The following is a 14,384-nucleotide window of genomic DNA, read 5'->3' as shown; positions in this document are numbered from 1 at the left end:
GGCGGGCAGTCGCTTTAAAAGCAGTCCGGAGGCCCCGCCAGCTCACCCCCACAGGAACCCGCCAGGATTTCCTCCTGCTATCAGCAGCCTGCAGGCGGAAGGGAAGGTGCTGGCCGCTGACCCCTGCATGGTCAGCCTGGGCCCTGCTCAGGGCTTCCTGACCAGAGACCCTCCTCCTGGCATCACAGCCCCCAAGCCCACCATCAGCCACAAGCCTGAGGCCCAGCAGAGGGTGCGGAGCCCGCTCCAATGCAAACCACTGCCCAGCCCTTGTCTGCAAGCCCGGCTTAGATCATTCAGAGGCTCTGCGGGTGGGGGGCTCCGGCAGGTGGGGGTACAGCAGCCCTGAATCGGGTCTGCCTGCTTCCACCTTTCTAACTGCTGAGAGCAGCTGTGGGCCTTGACTCCCCGCCAGCTCTGTGCTAAGCAGACAGCACGTCAGACCATTCCGTGGCTCACCTGCCCCAGCTACCCCTCCCCCTGGTCCCTGTACCCCCTTCTCTCCCCAGGGGGCTTCCTGGCTTCCCACTGCACTCCGAACCCCTCCGTGCCAGGCTAGCCCCACCTGGCCTGCTCTGGCCGTGGGCCTCTCCCCTCCCCTAACCCGCTGCTTTGCCCCCAGCTCCTCTCATAGGGACTCTCCCCAAGGTCAGCCTCAGCTCAAGGGTCACCAGCTGTCATTACCTCATAGCGCTTGCTACCAGCTGACACTGTTTATTTCGTGTATTCTCCGTCCCCTGCTGAACTCAGCTACAGGAGAGCAGGATGGTGTCCGGCTGCCTCACACAGTGGCAGCCCCGCGCAGACTTGCGGAGGGCACAAAGGAGGCAGGCGGGTACCTTTATCACCCGTTACCGGTGCGCAGACCAGGCTCGGAGGCACTAAGGAACTTGCCTAAGGTCTCTGGGCTAATCAGTGTTAAGGTCCCATCCTCAACACGTAAGGGAGACACAACGGCCCAGCCTCTCGCCAGGTCATGACCTCATGGACCCAGGCAGGGGTCAGTGTCATGTGGGTCCATGCGGCCTGGAACAGTAGTCCAGGTAGCGGACCCAGCCTCTGGTTGTCACCATCCCCGTTTACACATAACAGATGGAGAGAGGCAGGTGGCCATTTGTAAAGGTCTTTGATGAAAGCCCGGTAGGGAGAAGCTTTGTCACCTCCCTCCTCCTCTTCCGCAACAGGCCTCCCCCCGCCCCAGGCTAGAGGAGCCCTTGGGCTGGCCGGGGATGTTGTGAGTGGGGAGACCCTCCCCTTGGCGGCTCCCCCTCCCCGCCAGCAGCCTTCTTGAGGCTTGAGGCCCCAGTGTGGGCACCGAGGGAAGACAGGAGCAGCAGGCTGGGAGCCGGGTTGGCCACCCTCCTCCAATCACCTCTTCTCCAGTCCTGCCTGGCCCAGATGGCCCCAGGGCCTTGGGGCCTGATGCCCCTGATTGGGCCAGGATGGGAGAGACAAGTGGGGTTCCAGGGCCCCGCTCTGGGGGCAGGAATGGGATGAGGAAGGGTGGGACACACAGCTGGCTCCCAAAGCAATCCCAGGTCCTAGTTTGGCAGGGCTCCCTGAGGCAACCCCCACTTGTCCAAGGACACGAGCACACTATCCACCACCTGGGGACACCTCCCACAGGCCTTCCCCCCGCGGGCCCTCTTGGTGAGACCCCCCCCATCCCCCACCCTATGCAATCGCAGACTCTAGGGTTTACCTCACAACAGACTGCAGCTTCGGCTGGGACATTGCAGACCTGCAGGAGGCAGAAAGCCAGTGAGCCAGGGTGCCGCACGTGCCCTGAGGCTCAGGGTGCAAGCCCAGCCCTGCCCAGCCCTATCCGAGGGCCCCCTCCCACCCACCCTGTGCCAGCACTCAGGGGCCGGCCCACCAGCACCACCCGAGCAGAGCCGCTCCCTTGCCCTCCATGCCCTTCTCTCTCCTTCCTTTCCCCCGCTGCCCCCAGGAGCTCACCTTCCTGCTTCCCTAGGGGACCCTCTCCCTCATGCCAACCTTGCCCTGGGCCAGTGCCCTGCCGAGACCCCAGTGGCCCTTGAAATAAAAGACCCAGACTGTGTCAAACTCTGCTTTATTGGAATAGAGAAAACAGGCGACAGGAATCACACTCGGTGCTGGCAGCTCTAGGTCCCCTGCCACCACCCCTTTCAGCCCCAAGGCCGGGAGACTCCTGTCCCCATGGGGCTCTCCCACTTGACTGGGCCAGGAGAGGCCTCCACTTTGGAAAACCGCACGGGGCGGGAGCTTTCGATGTGCGCTACGCTACCAGCTTCACGATTAGCAGCGAACTCCCACAATGACAACACGACTGGACGAGACATTTCGGGGAAGGACACAGAAGAGTAAAGCTGACCCACGGCGCCACTTGTTAATAACAGCCCCACGACAGAAAACACGACACTGGCGCACCGGCCACACCGCCCCCGGGGGAGGCAACAGAGCCAACGGGAGGCGGATGGCACAGGGAGGCCCCGGAGGCGGCCGGCGCTTTCACTGCCAGCTCTGGAAAGAAGTCACTGAAGTCACTGAATGCACATTCTCTGCAAGGATGGTCCAACGAGGGGACCCAAAAGGGGGGAGAAACACTTTGAAAAGAACAAAGAAAGCCTGCTTCCCGCCCTGAGTGGACGCCAGGCCGGACATGGCAGGTGGCAAGAGCCGGCCGTGGTCCAGGCTAGCCGGTGAGCTCGACGGGCAGCTCCCGGCCGCACAGGGCCTCCCACTGGCGGGCCAACAGCGAGATGAGCTTCTCGCGGCTCTCGGCGCTGGGCACGAACACCTGCCACTGGACCTCACGGCCCTGGCCGGCTCTGGTGGGACCACCTGGCATCTCCCCGAAGTGGTCCAGGGTGACGTTGCCCATGAGGTCGTGGCCCTGCACGTCGTCAAACACGAGGGTTAGGGCCTGCGGGTAGGTCTGGTAGCCCATGAGCACGCGGTCCAGGTCCCGGACGCGGCGGCCGTCGTCCAGCCGGTACCGGTCTCTCTGCGGTGGCTCTTTGGCGAATTCGGGCAGTGGGTAGTGGACGAAGTCCTCGTCCAGGAGGAAGATCTCAGCGCTGGTGAGCAGGAGCGTCTTGGGGCGCAGCATGCCCCTGCAGCGCCCGGGGGGCGGTGTGCCCACCTGGAAGGCCTGCACATACAGCAGGATGCTGAGGGACGGCGCCTTCTCTGGGTCGGCCATCTTCTGGGCCACAGTGAACGTCAGGTCCCCGATCTCCTCCTCACTGGGGTAGGTGAACTTGACGCGGCTTGAGTGGATCAGCTCGTAGTTTTCCAGCTTCCCTGCAGAGAGGGGCGCCCCCCGGGGTCGTAGCCTGGCCTGGCCGGTGCTGGGGCCCAGAGCCCCCGCGAACCCAAGCCACCCATGATGGCGGGACCAGGGCCTGGCAGAAGCAGGGGAGTGGCTCCAGGCCCCCACGCTCGGGCGGAGACCCACAGGCCAGCAGCTCAGCGCACAGCAGGCACTCAAGACGCCAACTGCCGGGTGGCTGAGAGTTTGCTGGGATGGAGGCTCTGCCGTGGAAAAGCCCACGGAAAAGTCTCGCTGGCTAAGCGGGAAGGAGAGAAAGTGAGCGAGGCAGAGGGGGTCCTGGGCAGAGAGAGGTGCCCTGGGGCCTGCTGCAGCCCGAGCCGGGCGTGGGGGGTACCTGCAGTCTTGTTCCCAAACTCGGAGTAGAAGTCCTTGTCGACAGGCTCGGGGGAGGGTGTGCGCTCTAGTGAGGAGAGCACGCCCATGAGGTGCTGCAGGAAGCAGTGTGTCAGGTAGCTGTCCCGTGTCAAGCAGGTAACCACCTGCATCGGGGAGGAGCCTGCGGGAGAAGGGGCCGGTCACGGCTGCGGGCCGCCTCTCCCCCACCTCATCCCTGCCCCCCCCCGGAGACCGGAGGAAGACCCACGTGGGAAAGCATCATGGGGCCTGGGGAGATAGCTATTTCTCGGGCCGGAAGGGCTGTGACATTTTTCTGGAAAGGGATGCAGAGGCATTAGGGAAAAAGCTTAGCTTTCTCTCTTCAGGAAGTGTGAGTCAGAAACATCCTGCCCGTGAGCCCTGGGCCCACTCTCCCTGCCCGCCGGGCACTCGGCCGCCTCGGTCCCGCCTCGCACTTGAGCCCTGGGGGATTCTGCACGCTCAGCAGTTCCTGAAGCTGCTTCCTCCCGCTCCGGTGAACGGGCTTGTGAGCAGAGATAACTCAGGCTGCGATAACGCACCCACATATGGAAGGTGGAAGCCCACTGGTGACACTGGCCTTCACCCAAAATAGGACAAAGCACGGCGGTCACTCACCCGTCAGCCGGAAATACTGGTCGAAAAGCCCAACGTTGACTGCCTGCAAGTCGCTGAGCTTTAAAACAAAGCACTGGGAGATGTGGAAGGGACTGTTGTTGTAGTCTGTGTTCTTCTGATGCCAGAAATCTGCGACGGAGAGACAGGCACCAAGTGTGGTGCCGGGCAAGCACGGGGGTCCCGGGTGCGCAGCTGGGGCCAGCAGGCAAGGAGCCGCCCCTGCCTCTACGGGCGGAAAGCCTCACGGGCCACGCATTCCAGGCTCTGAGCCTTGCCTGGCTTCAGCTGAGGCACCAGGAGCCCTACAACGGGCCACTGGCAAAGGATCCCACTGGGGTCCCACAGGACAGAGGCTGCCCAAGCCCCTCCTCGCCCCCCGCCAGCGCCCGGGCCCTGGCCAGGCCCTGCCTTATGTGCTGGCCTTAGGTCTCTCATGGTACCTCCAGGAGAGAATATGGTTGTCAAGGCCCCTTCCTGAGACAAGGCAGGCTTGGCCCAGCATGGCCAAATCCCTGCTGCCTCAGGCCCCGCGGCCTGTCTCCTCGGGCACGTGCTCTGAACTCCCGGGTGCCAGGCCCTGGCACCTACCCTGCAGGGGCTCGGAGAAGTAACGGCGCAGGCCATCATGCAGCACGAAGTACACGGCCTTGGTGGAGAGGAGCACGCAGGCGGTCACCTCCAGCCCCGGGGTCTGGTAGAACACCACTGAGGACCACATGAGGTGCCTCAACTCCTCGTTTTCCACCTGGACACAGAAGGGCTGGGTCTGGGCCCGAAGCAGAGCAGGGCGGGGGGCACAAAACTCTCTTCCAGGCCGTGCCTGCCTGACAACAGAGCTCTGGGCAGGGCACCCCCCCTCTCCCCGCCGGTCAGCCCCACGGCCCTGGTGACCTGCACGTCCCAGTGACATGCCCGCAGTCCTGGATGAGGAGACACAGGACCCTCATCACATCTGGTCCATGCATTTATAAACTTGGAAGCAGAGAAAAATGGAAGGGTGGGAGATGTGTGTGGGGCGGGGTGTGTCTGGGGCCCAAGGTGAGGAGTGGCCACAGGGAGAGGTGGTGGCAGAGACAACGGACCGGGGTGGGGCAGCCCAGGACCTGCCCCCCGCGACTCCAGCTTTCTGCACGCGAGGGCCAGCCAGCAGGCCCGCTCCGGGCCTCTACCTCGGCGATACTGCCGTGGAAGAGCTCGATGATGGTGCTCCCCCGCAGGCTGGCGATGTGACGGAGGGACGGGCAGGCGGGCAGGTGTGAGGGGAGCTGATTCTCCTCCGACGTGGAGCGGATCAGGTGCTCGCTTGGGTACTGAGCGGGGGCCTCCGCCTGCACCTGCGGCTCGGCCGGGGCCGGGGCCTCCACAGAGGCTGGGGCTGGGCTCTCCGCTGGGGATTGCCCTGGGGCCGAGGCCTCTGCTGGGGCCGAAGATGGAAGCAAGGCCTCCACTGGGCCCAAGGCCTCTTCCAGGGCCGGAGCCGGGCCCTCCACCAGGGCCAGGTCCAAGGCTGGTGCCTCCGTTGGGGCTGGGGCTGGAGCTGGAGCCTCTGCTGGGGCTTCCTGGGGCCGCTGGTCACTGCTGCACCTCCCAATCCCCCGAGAGACACTGTGTTAGCACCGGGACCCCGAGTGGAGAGTCCTATCACACACAACCTCAGAGTGTGATGGAACAAGCACCATGTCTGAGGTCACCCGGGGATGTCATCTCTAGGTTCCCCACAGGAAGCAGAACAAAGGGAAAGTACCAGGCCCTTGCTCTTAGAAGGGAGATGGGTGGTCGGGGGAAAGACAGGCAGTCTGCTACCCCAGGCAGGGACGGCCAGATGTGCGGCCCATGGACTAACAATTCATTTTCAGAAGGTTGTAGAAGCATCAGAAATGCCACTCCAGAGCGCCAACCAAGGTGCCCAGGCCCGGGACCTGAGTGCAACCAGAGGTGACAACCAAAACCAAACGGCCCCTCAGCTTGCCTTTGGGTCCTCCTCAGGCAGCCCAGGCTGTCACCCCACCCCGCCAACATCCACGTGGCCACACTGGGTTTTCATAGGTCTGTTCCAAGCACAAGACCAAACAATGCTCACAACCCTGAAAGCTCAGGTTAGGAGCTGACCCCCGAGGTGGGGAGGACCCTACTACCGGCCTACATGCCTGGGACCCAGGCTGAGGGGTCTTTTGGACATCCTTTCTGTTGGGATAGTCCAGCTGTCGAAAGAAATCCCTGGGCTGTGCCCCCTCATCCTGCGGCAGAGATGTGTCTGCTGGCATAGAGCAGAGCAGCTGTTTTCTGCATGCAGTCCCCATCGGGGGCAGGTTCCAGCCACGCTTGGGGACAGCATGGAAATGGGAGACGAGGTGTCACCGCTCGAGGCCTCAGCGGTGGGGGGAGGCCATGGGACTTAAATTGGGCCCAAGAAGGGTACCCGATTCATCTAGGGAGAGGCTGGGAGCCCCTTGGGAACCTCAGTTGGGGGGCTGGGATTAGAGGCAGAAGGTATGAGATGTTGGGGTAAGGACAGCGTTACTACCGTCCACAAGGACAGAAAAGAAAATGAGGCTGTATCTCAAGAGGACAGGAAGACCAACAGATGAAGGGCTTTCTTGCCCACGCTGGGGAAGCCCCAGCATGTGTGAAGCCAGGGGCCAGTGGCAGAAGACAGGCACCCTCCAGGGCACGAGGCCCCTCTGGAGTCTTGGGTGCAGGTGAGCTGAGGGTAGGACCACGGCAGCCCACAGGCCTCCCTCTAGCCTCAGCTCCAGATGGTCCTGACGGAAGCCCAGGCAGGGTGCCAGGGGGAAGACAGACAGAGGACGCAGGAACAGAGGGAGGAAGAACAGGACAAGACTGCCACGACTTCCCCGTCTCCCCTGATGCAAGAAGGAAAGGCACTCTAAGCGAGGGAACCGCCCGGCTCTCAAACTCAGACCTCAGACTCTGCTGCTCTCAGCCACCAAGTTCCTCTGGAAAAACTCACAGAATTACATGCAAAGAGAGAGCCCCTCAGCGACCCTGTTCTTCCTGAAAAGGGGTAGATGGCTCACCAGCAGAGTAAGGCTTGGCACGGGGTGTCAGAGGGAGCCAAGGGCAATGCTGAGGCTGGTCAGCAGCCGAGGAGGGACAGAGGACCCAGGCCCACCCTGGACCCACTCACACATACGGACACTCACAGATCTCATTTGGAGTGAATGGTCTCAGACTCGGTGCCCGCCCCCACCCCCCCACCCCAAGAGCCTGTGCTTGGTCTCACCTGGCCCTGTCCTCGGCAGCTTGGCCTTCCACAAGGGGGCTCTGGGACCGGGCCCCGGTTGCGGGGGTCTTGGCAATGACCACGGTCTTCAGGTCCTGCAGCGAGGCCCGTAGCTGGTTGTAGATGCGCAGGAAGTGGAACTTCTCATGGGGCAGCACAAAGATGGCAGTGACAAAGCGGTAGCCCACGAGCAGCTCCAGCACGTGGCCGTCGGCGAAGGCACCCCGCGGCTGGGTGCAGCTGCGCGTGGGGTCCAGCAGCACCGTGGACAGCGGCACGCGGCTGAGCTTGAAGCTGTTGCGGTTGCGACAGTTGTGGGTGCCGCGGTTGGGCATGGGGTTGAAGTCGGCCTTGATGACGTTGAGGTGCTGGGGCGTGAGCAGTAGCCAGTAGGGGATTGCAGCCGACTTGACGGCCTCGGAGGGCGCGCAGCAGGAGCGGCGCACGGCCGAGCAGAGTGTGCAGCTGGCCCACTCGATGTTGCCCGAGTAGTCCCCAGCGGCGGTCTGCACCATGCGCTTGTCGCTGTAGACCAGGTAGACGGGGAAGCAGCCCTGGCTGCGCTCCTGGCAGCCGCCCGCCACCTTGTAGAAGGTGAGCAGCTGGCGGAGGAACTCCTGCAGGCTGGTGTGGCTGCCGTAGAGCACGGGGCTACACAGCATGGCCATGTGCTGCGGGGCGAAGCAGGAGCGCAGGTCGGCGTGGAACTCGTGCAGGTTGGCGGCGTCCGAGATGATGAAGAGCGTGTTCTCGCTGTGCCGCACCTTGAGCACCAGGCACAGCTCCGGCATGAGGAAGCCGAACTCGGTGAGGTCGCCGTGGGGGAAGCAGAAGACGAAGCGCAGGGACGACAGGATGTGCTGGCCGCTGCCCCGCGACTCCTGGTGCGGGATCTCGAAGACGGCGACACCGAAGTCGGTGAGCACGAGGCAGGCGGCGAACTGGCGGATGCTGCCCTGCACGTGGATCAGGAAGCACCACAGCACCTTGAGGATGCGGATGTGCTCCAGCAGGAAGTCCTCGTCTGCGCCCAGGGCCCACTCCAGGGCCAGGCGCTCCTCCTCGCCGTCCTCCTCCTCCTCCTCCTCCTCCTCCTCTTCCTCCCCCTGGCCACCCTCCTCCTCTTCCTCAGCATCTGGGGGCCCCATTTCGAAGTAGCGGTTCTCAGCGGCGTCCTCCTCGTCGTCGTCGTCATCCTCGCCCTGCTCGCCCTGGCCCTCCTCCCGCTGGTTGGCGGCCTCGATCCAGGCGGGCAGCTGCCGCTCGATGGCCTGCCGGATGAGTGTGCTCAGGCGCTGGATGAAGTCCTGGTTGGTGGCTGTGTAGCCGATACAGGTGAAGGGCAGGAAGATGATCTGGCCAGACCCGGGCACCACCTGAACCTCTGGCTCCGCATGCTCCGGGCTGCGGAGGGAGAGGACAGGTCAACAGCACGCTGGGCTGGGCCAGCCCTACCGCTCACATGCAAAGCCTGCACCCTGGCCTTGACGGACCAGCTCAAGGGTCTCCCAAGCCTTTGAAACAGCTGAGCCCGTGTCCATGAAAGTGCCCCAGTCGGGAGCCGGGCTGCTGGAAGGCTGGGACTGCCAGCTCAGTGAGAGTCTACTTTCCCAGGGCTCAGACCACAGGCGCTTAGCCCTGTCCTACCCACACCACACGGGCTCCCCCAACAAAAGCAACAGAAAGACCTCTCAGTCACTCAGAGGCTGGCTGTGAGCCCCAAAGAGAACGAGAGCTCAAGGGCATGAAGTCACTTGTTGACAATGGTTCCCTTCAGGGGCACCCAGTGGCCTCTGGGATGGAAGTCAGGGAGTAAGCTAGGTGGGTCTTAGGACTTTCACATTTGAATGCTAGCTCCTCTTGGGGCACCTGGGTGGCTCCGTCGATAAGCGTCTGCCTTCGGCTCAGGTCATGATCTCAGGTCCTGGGATCAAGCCCCACATCGGGCTCCCTGCTCAGCAGGGAATCTGCTTCTCCCTCTGCCTCCACCCCCGGCCCCGGCTTGTGCGCTCTCTCAAATAAAATCTTAAAAAAAAAAAATGGCTGTCTCCTCTTGGCTACTGCGGCCTCCGTGAAAAAGCATATACAGAACTTCTATGAAGGCTCAGGGGGTGAATACCTCAGGTTTTGGAAGAGCCCATCCACATAATCTTTTTTTAGCAGTGCTTTAAGAATATAACAATCATTCTCAGCTCACAGGCTGTACAAAATAGGCTGTGGACCAAATCGGCCTTGATCTGCTGACCCCTAGTATGGGATAACGTGTCAAACAAACTCCAGCGATTAGGATTTGGAAACAGACCAGAGCCCACCTCGTTGCTGTTTATTTATTTAAAGGAAGAAATAGCTCTGAAGAACTTCTACGAACAGATTGTTAACAAAATCCAACTGGTTCCCACTAGTCCACAGCTGGGCATGTGCAGAACGCCTAGGATGCCTTCTTAACCTCTTCCTTACCTCACACCGCCAACAGCTCCGGGTATGTCCCGTAAATCATCAGAAGGTGCCTGACGAAGAAGGACATGCAGTGAGCCCCCTACTTGCTGCAGCCATTTCCTGGCACCTACTGGGTGCCGGACCCTGAGCCAGGCACCCTGCCCCAGCTCACCACCCTGCAGGAAGCTCCTCACCATCCCCACGCTTCTCTCGGGGGCGGATACTGGGGCCCAGAAAGGCCGAGAGAGACTCAGCCAGGTACATGGCAGTGCACTACAGGGCTGAGATTGTGGCCTCTGTCTGGCCCCAGCCCATGCCCCCAGACCCTGGGGCGGAGCCTCCTGCCACTCTGCAGCTCAGCACGTGCCCCTAGGTCTGGCATCCGAGTGCTCCTCATGCCACCCCAGAGGGTCCAAGTGGACAGTCTAGCAATGCGGCAACTGGCCCGCAGAGATCTCAATGGGCAGAGGCTACGCAGCACCTGGCAAGGCCCTCCCAGTGGTCTCTGGGCAGTGCGGAGGACCTAGGGCCCGGGAACCCCCTACTGTGTGCCCCTGGGGAGAGCGGAGGGAGGAGTGCCAAGGAGTGCCGGGACAGAGCAAGGACTCCGCAAACTGCACAGGGTCACAGGGCCGTCACCCTGGACTACTGAACACAGGGCTGGATGGAGGCCCAGGAACCAAGCAGAATCCCCACATCACACTTGCCTTCCTCCTCTCTTCCCAGGACAGAGGGAGAAGTTCCAGAACCCTCAGCAGCAGCCACAGAGGAGGTGCTGGAATCAGAGTGTGTCCCAGACTACTAGGGTAACATGCAGGAGCGGGAGGAAGAGCCCAGCATGCCAGGCAACAGTGGAGAAAGTCTTCCTGATGGGTGTGGGACCCAAACCATCCCCACCTAGGGCTTTCTGAACTGCCTTTCCCAGGAGAGTCCACTCACGGTGGGGAAGGGGGGCGGCGGCTAAGGGCCATCTGGATTTGCCCCTAAGGGCCTGGTGAGAGAACTGCCTGTTCCTGTTAGCCCCGAGAGAGAGAGACAGAGACGAGAAACAGATACATACAAACACGGACAGACAGACAAGGAACACAAACTGCTCATCACAAAGCAGAGCGCACCAGGCAGTGTGGCAGCACCTGCCCCAACTCCAGCCAGGCCACCTCCACCTTCCAGCCGAGGCAAATCCTACTTCCGGACAGCCCCCCGCAGGACAGTTGGTCCACAGAGATAAGCAATCCCCAGAAACAGGAGGGGGGGCATTACCTGTCCGGAAGGGATGGACTCTAAGGAATCAGAGCATCCCCGGGCAATGGGCCGGTCCTCGGGTGTCAGACTGTCCGTGGATGAGAGGCTGCTGGCCAGGGCCTCCTCCTGCACGAACATGATACCTGGAGAGACCAGGGGCGGGCGGGCAGGGTGGGCAGGGAGAGTAGCCATTCAACAAACAGGGCTGGGCCCTCAGGCTTCCGGCAGGACTAGCGGCCTCGTCAGACCCCCTAACCCAGCCACATGGATCACAGAAGAAAACATTAAAAACGGAAATCTTAACCTCGAAAAAAGAACAAATGACTGCTTATCTAACTTCAGGGCAGGGACAGACTTTCTAAGCCTAAATCCAAAGAAGAAATTGACATGTGCGTGACTACGTAACCACCAAACCTCTGTAAGAAAAGAAACCGAAGATAAAAATGAAATGAGAAAAAAAGTACTTTCGATACTTGACAAAGATGTGTGTCTTTGATCTATAAAAGGCTCTTCCAGATAACAAGGATGGAAGCGGGGGCGGGCTGGAAACCCCGTTAGGAGACCGCAGGCATGAGCAGCTGTCCCACAAAGGAATGGCCGTTGGAAAGAACACAGAAAGCAAGGCGCACCCCCACAAGGAACCGCAGAAGGGCGAGTCGAAACATGACCTCAGTTTTGCCTCGCTTTGGCAAAGGTCTGACAGCCTGTTCTGGCCTTGGCCTAACTGGGCAGAGGCGGGCAGTGGGCACGAGCTGGCCTGCCTGCTGGAGAGCAGTGTGGCAGTATGTCCATCAAGAGCCTTCAACGTGTTCACTCCTGGAACCTCTCTCTAGGAGAATGACTGAACTTGGCCCCCCACCCCACTAACACATCTCTGCGAGCTTCACAGACATGCGAGGGCTCAGGACCCCTCACGCACAAGGCTGGGCCTCCTCGCAGGCTGTTTTCCTCCGGGGCTGGCAAGGACGAACTGTGCTCAGCACCCATGGCCCGTTTTCCACAGGACACTCCCCGCTGACCCTCCACGGACAGCACACTGACTCATGCACCCCAGAAACACCCGGCGTTCTTAAACCCTGCTGAGGCTGTGCGATGAATACAGCTTGCCTGGGCCTGTTACTTCACTCCATTTTCCACAGTGGTGGAGGGTAAAGACTTTTTAAAAACCTTTTCCTAAATGTAGCTAGCTGGGAGAACACTGAACACCGACCCCCAGTTTCAGAGGTCTGAAGGAGCCCAGGGCTTGCCTGGCTTTGCCACCAGTCACCATGGTTCAGTGAAATGACTGAGCTCCAGAGATCCCGGGCCCTTGTGCAGCTCAGCTGCCCCCCAGGGACAGGACAACTCATGCAGCCCAGGTGCTCTGCCCACAGACTAGCCGAGCCCAGAGTCCGAGCCCAGAGCCTGAGCCCGAGCCCAGAGCCCCAGCCCCACGCCCCAAGCGAAGCAGCAGGCACTATGCGCAGGCAGGAGGGCGGCAAGCGCGCAGCCATGCACGAGGCGCGGTTCTCGCCTGGAGTCCACCCCCCTCTCCTCCCTCACACGCAGATTCTCTCTTCCTTTGAGGTTCACCTCACACACTACCTCCACTGCAAAGCCCTCTCTGCTCTAGACATGCCTCTCCCTTCTACAAACGCCCCCACGCCATCCTGCCCTCGGGCACAGCAGCTCACCTCCCCAAGAGGCTCCAGGTTCCTTAGGGGCACCGTCCTGGTCATCTGGAATCGCCCAATAAGGACGCAGGGAAGGGAAGACCTTACTGACCATTCCTGACGAGCCAGGAGCAGCGTTAAGCACTTCCCCAGTATTAGCTCATGCACGCCTCTCATTATTTACCACAGTTCATCAAATCTAAGATGCGTGGATGGGGCGCCATCTTGGTCTTAGCGGGTGTCCACGGAAGGCGTTCGCACGACTCCATCACGAGTACCAGCTGGCTGACAGCGACTATGAGACGCCATGACTGAAAGACGCATCTCAGTTTCAGAGAAGTCACGGTGGAAACGGGTGCATCTTAGAATCGATGAAGTAGGGTATGTCCACTTCACAGTTGAGAAAACAGAGCTTCAGAGAGGCTGCACGTTGCTTGAAGGCACACGGCCAGGAAAGCTGGGATGCAAACTGAGCTGCCTCCCTCCCGGGTGCCTGCTCCTAACCACTTCTCTATGGACCTGGCTGAAGAATCAACTCTGGCATTTCGTCCGTCAGCCCCTACTGGCCACAATCCTCCATGGCTCCAACAAGCTGGCTAAGAGCTCCTGAGACAACCAGAGGCCTGGTGTTAACGGGATAGCGCCCAGTTTATTCACAAGTATGTTTACGTCTACAGGGGGGAGGAGGCTGGGAGCAGAGCTGCTCCCTTTGGGAGAAATCCTGGCCCATCCAGGCAAGACCCTGGCTGGGTAGCACAGGGCTGAGCACAACCCTCTGCAGACTCCTCCACCTTAGTGAGAAAAAGCAACGTTTTCTTGCCGCTACCCACCCACGCCCTGTTTGGAACTGAGGAAATGTGGACGGGCACAGTCTTTCTGCTTCCTTCCTGGCCCATGGACTGTACAAACAAGTGGTCAGGAAGGGTCACTCAGAGGATGAGACGAGAGGCATCAGAGTGCCTAGATGGGGCCCGAATTCTGTTGTTTCTCACAGAAAGGAAAGAGATGTGCACACAAAGACATCCACTACAGTTTTATTCATAAGAGGTGCAAATCTGGAGACAACGTCTAAATGTCTGGTAGCCGGGAAAGAGGCGGGGGGGTGGGGTGTACAGACTACAGTGAGCCAGTCTGTGACACGTCCCTGGGAGCGGGGCAGACGCCTTCCTGCCCACCCAGGGGCTGCCTGCAGCTGCAGCTCTGGGGGCGCACACCTCACGTCCCGCCCCCACGGGCTGCGCTTTCCTGGCTGGTTCTCCGCTTGCTCGTTCACTCACACACTCACTCGTTCATCGATTCGACAAACGCTGACTGAGAACCGGCAGGTGCCCGGCCTCGAGGTCCAGCCACATCTCCCCGTCCCCCAGAGGCCTAGTCCCACGGCTTCTCCGCAGGCTGGCGGGTGCTGTGATGGGGCAGCCCTGGTGGCCCCCAAGAGGGCTTTGGCCCGGCGGCAAGGAAGCTTCTTTGCAGGGATACAAACCCCCTCCCCCTTTCATGGAAAAAAAAGCCAACAAAC

General features: G+C 61.0%; 1 protein-coding gene across 2 annotated transcripts in view; it reads right to left on the bottom strand.

The window, feature by feature from the left end:
* Window positions 1-2,058: 2,058 nt before the first annotated feature.
* The window catches only part of NISCH (nischarin), a 32,885-nt gene continuing 20,559 nt past the window's right edge, over window positions 2,059-14,384 (bottom strand). Inside the window, exons 14-21 of one of the 2 annotated variants that reach the window (XM_081818773.1) lie at window positions 11,232-11,356; window positions 9,993-10,042; window positions 7,536-8,939; window positions 5,461-5,875; window positions 4,880-5,036; window positions 4,292-4,420; window positions 3,654-3,815; window positions 2,059-3,288 (exon numbers count right to left, since the gene is read on the bottom strand). In XM_081818773.1, coding sequence (XP_081674899.1) covers window positions 2,678-3,288; window positions 3,654-3,815; window positions 4,292-4,420; window positions 4,880-5,036; window positions 5,461-5,875; window positions 7,536-8,939; window positions 9,993-10,042; window positions 11,232-11,356 — 3,053 coding nt within the window. In that variant the 3' untranslated portion in view covers window positions 2,059-2,677. The remainder of the gene's footprint in view (window positions 3,289-3,653; window positions 3,816-4,291; window positions 4,421-4,879; window positions 5,037-5,460; window positions 5,876-7,535; window positions 8,940-9,992; window positions 10,043-11,231; window positions 11,357-14,384) is intronic. The other variant, XM_081818778.1, reaches the window with a different exon arrangement.

This window comes from Leptonychotes weddellii, chromosome 1 (genome assembly GCF_054177405.1).
Source record: "Leptonychotes weddellii isolate Sample4059 chromosome 1, ASM5417740v2, whole genome shotgun sequence".
NCBI classification, from domain to species: Eukaryota; Metazoa; Chordata; class Mammalia; order Carnivora; family Phocidae; genus Leptonychotes; species Leptonychotes weddellii.
This window is presented reverse-complemented; position numbering and strand designations above follow the sequence as displayed.